The sequence below is a fragment of the Pundamilia nyererei genome, unplaced genomic scaffold (genome assembly GCF_000239375.1).
Source record: "Pundamilia nyererei isolate P.nyererei 1_Seehausen unplaced genomic scaffold, PunNye1.0 scaffold00060, whole genome shotgun sequence".
NCBI classification, from domain to species: domain Eukaryota; kingdom Metazoa; phylum Chordata; class Actinopteri; order Cichliformes; family Cichlidae; genus Pundamilia; species Pundamilia nyererei.
The window spans coordinates 2,061,170-2,063,158 of NW_005187461.1; the positions used below are offsets into that span (position 1 = coordinate 2,061,170).

Here is a 1,989-nt window from a genome sequence, read left to right on the forward strand (position 1 = left end):
GCTGTACGTCCAATGGATGATGATCTGATTAGTTGACTAATCGCAAAAATAATCGGTGACTAGTCGACTATCAAACTAATCGTTTGTGGCAGCCCTACCTGTTAGTAGCAAAAATCTTTCTATGAGTGGTAAGTTTCCTGACATGCCACAGGTTGAGTCTCAGTCCACAGCATCCAAGAAATAAAAAATAAAAAAGAACCTTTCTGGCAGAGTCAAGAGAGGAGAGTGGTGAACCAGGAGCCCCAGTCAGGCCTCGGGACATGTACCACTGCTCTAAAAAGAAACGGGACGGCTTTTTCTTAGGCTTCGGGGAGGGAGAGGGAAGGGGTGACAATTAGCCTCCAATACCATTAGCGTGCTTTCTTGGATGTAGGCTACAAAATGAGGCAAATAAAACACTTAGAAACCGCAATTTTCATGTACAGTGTTCACCTTTGGTAGTTTATCGGGTTTGCCTTTAAACCTGGAGATTAAGCGCTCAGCCCTCTCCTGTATACCAGGTATGCGAATGGGTCCTGGGTCAGTTGGGTGCAGTGGCATCCACTCCTGTCAAGGGAGCTCAGTTGAGACTCGATTTCTTTTGGTGGAGCTAATGAGCGACTTGTTTAATATGTTGACATTTTTTCTTTAAAACAGCTTATTACAGATACTCGAGCCATAATCTGAGTAACCACTGAAACAGAAGCGGCAGAGGCAAGACGACTATGAATGCAGTCGGTCATTTACCCCGTGTGCCAGAGGCCTTTCATAGTATTCAAGTTCCTCTTCTTCCAGACTTTTACTTTCATGCTTGAAGACAGAAATGAGCAGACACACACACAGTGTATTAACACTTCAGTTGGCACCGAGCGCACAGACATGAGCATAAAACACAGTTGCTGACTATCATTTAAAGAACAGCTTGTAATGCAGGAACCCTGACAGTGCTTGACAATAAATCAAAATGAGCCCAGGCCTCCTGAGGCTATATGTTTACAAGCCATCACACCCCAACAACATATACCAGTCAGCATGAAAACAAGCTACTACTCTGATAATAACAGACACCACCCACTCACAAGGGAAGTAAACAAGACTGAAGCCCTCCTGGGGAAACACGGCATTTTGTTTTCATCTATGCTACACACTGCAGAGGCCAAATCAGGGGTTCGGGACACATAATTAGAGCAGGAGAGTAAGGGGATACTAAATGGGTCGGCCATGGATTTGTGGCCGAAGACAGAAAGACACAAACAGACACAGATGGCAGACTGCGTGTCACCTCTGAGTGGAGAGAGAGCGAGGAAGTGGAGGAGGAAGAAGGGAGCAGAATGGTTTTCTTTGGGCAGCTCCGAGAGCCCGAGCTGTACAGCTGGTCTGCGCCACTTCTGGCCTTGAGAGATGAGGGGCAGGAGCAGCAGATGATGATGAAGAAAAAAAATAATAGGTGAGCTATTGCTAAACGTGAATATGGTTGAACTTCAACTTATCACATCTCACACTGCATTGAGATATTATAGTGCTTTACAAAACCTGTAAGAATAAAAAGGTTACATTTGTAGCAGCTTATACATATGACTGAGAAGTAGTTAATAGAATTAGTGTAGTTTCACTTCCTTTTTGTTAGGCTTAGTCACACAACAACCTTATCAAAGCCTGGCGCGCACACACACACACACTAAACAGACAATCTGCATAAGGCAAAAAGCCTAAAAACCCCTAAAAAAAGGAAAGACAGTTGAAATATGCTCCAGTGGTTTTATAATTAACCTCAAAATAAAGTTTAGCATGGAACAATTCTCCAATATTGACAATTAAAACGTCAAACCGCGTAGCATATAAGAGCGACTTTCTGAGACATTTCCATTCCAAACACTCTCCGTAGAGAAGTACTTGGGATTATCAAGATTATTTACAGTCTTTCCAATCGACTTTCAACTAATTTACTCAGCAGCTGGGGACTTACTGTGTACTGAGAGGGAATTTTAAAACAGCAGTGAATTAATTCTC

The 1,989-nt window shown here is 43.1% G+C and overlaps 1 protein-coding gene across 19 annotated transcripts in view; it reads right to left on the reverse strand.

Moving 5' to 3' along the window:
• The window catches only part of mical3a (microtubule associated monooxygenase, calponin and LIM domain containing 3a), a 75,717-nt gene that overhangs the window by 28,654 nt on the left and 45,074 nt on the right, over positions 1-1,989 (reverse strand). For 14 of the 19 annotated variants that reach the window (XM_013911301.1, XM_013911302.1, XM_013911300.1 and 11 more), the window contains 4 exons: positions 1,262-1,372; positions 727-789; positions 433-546; positions 200-304 (listed from right to left, as the gene is read on the reverse strand). The exons of 4 other annotated variants lie outside the window; for them this stretch is intronic. In XM_013911301.1, the coding sequence (XP_013766755.1) occupies positions 200-304; positions 433-546; positions 727-789; positions 1,262-1,372 (393 nt within the window). The remainder of the gene's footprint in view (positions 1-199; positions 305-432; positions 547-726; positions 790-1,261; positions 1,373-1,989) is intronic. One more of the 19 variants, XM_013911312.1, reaches the window with a different exon arrangement.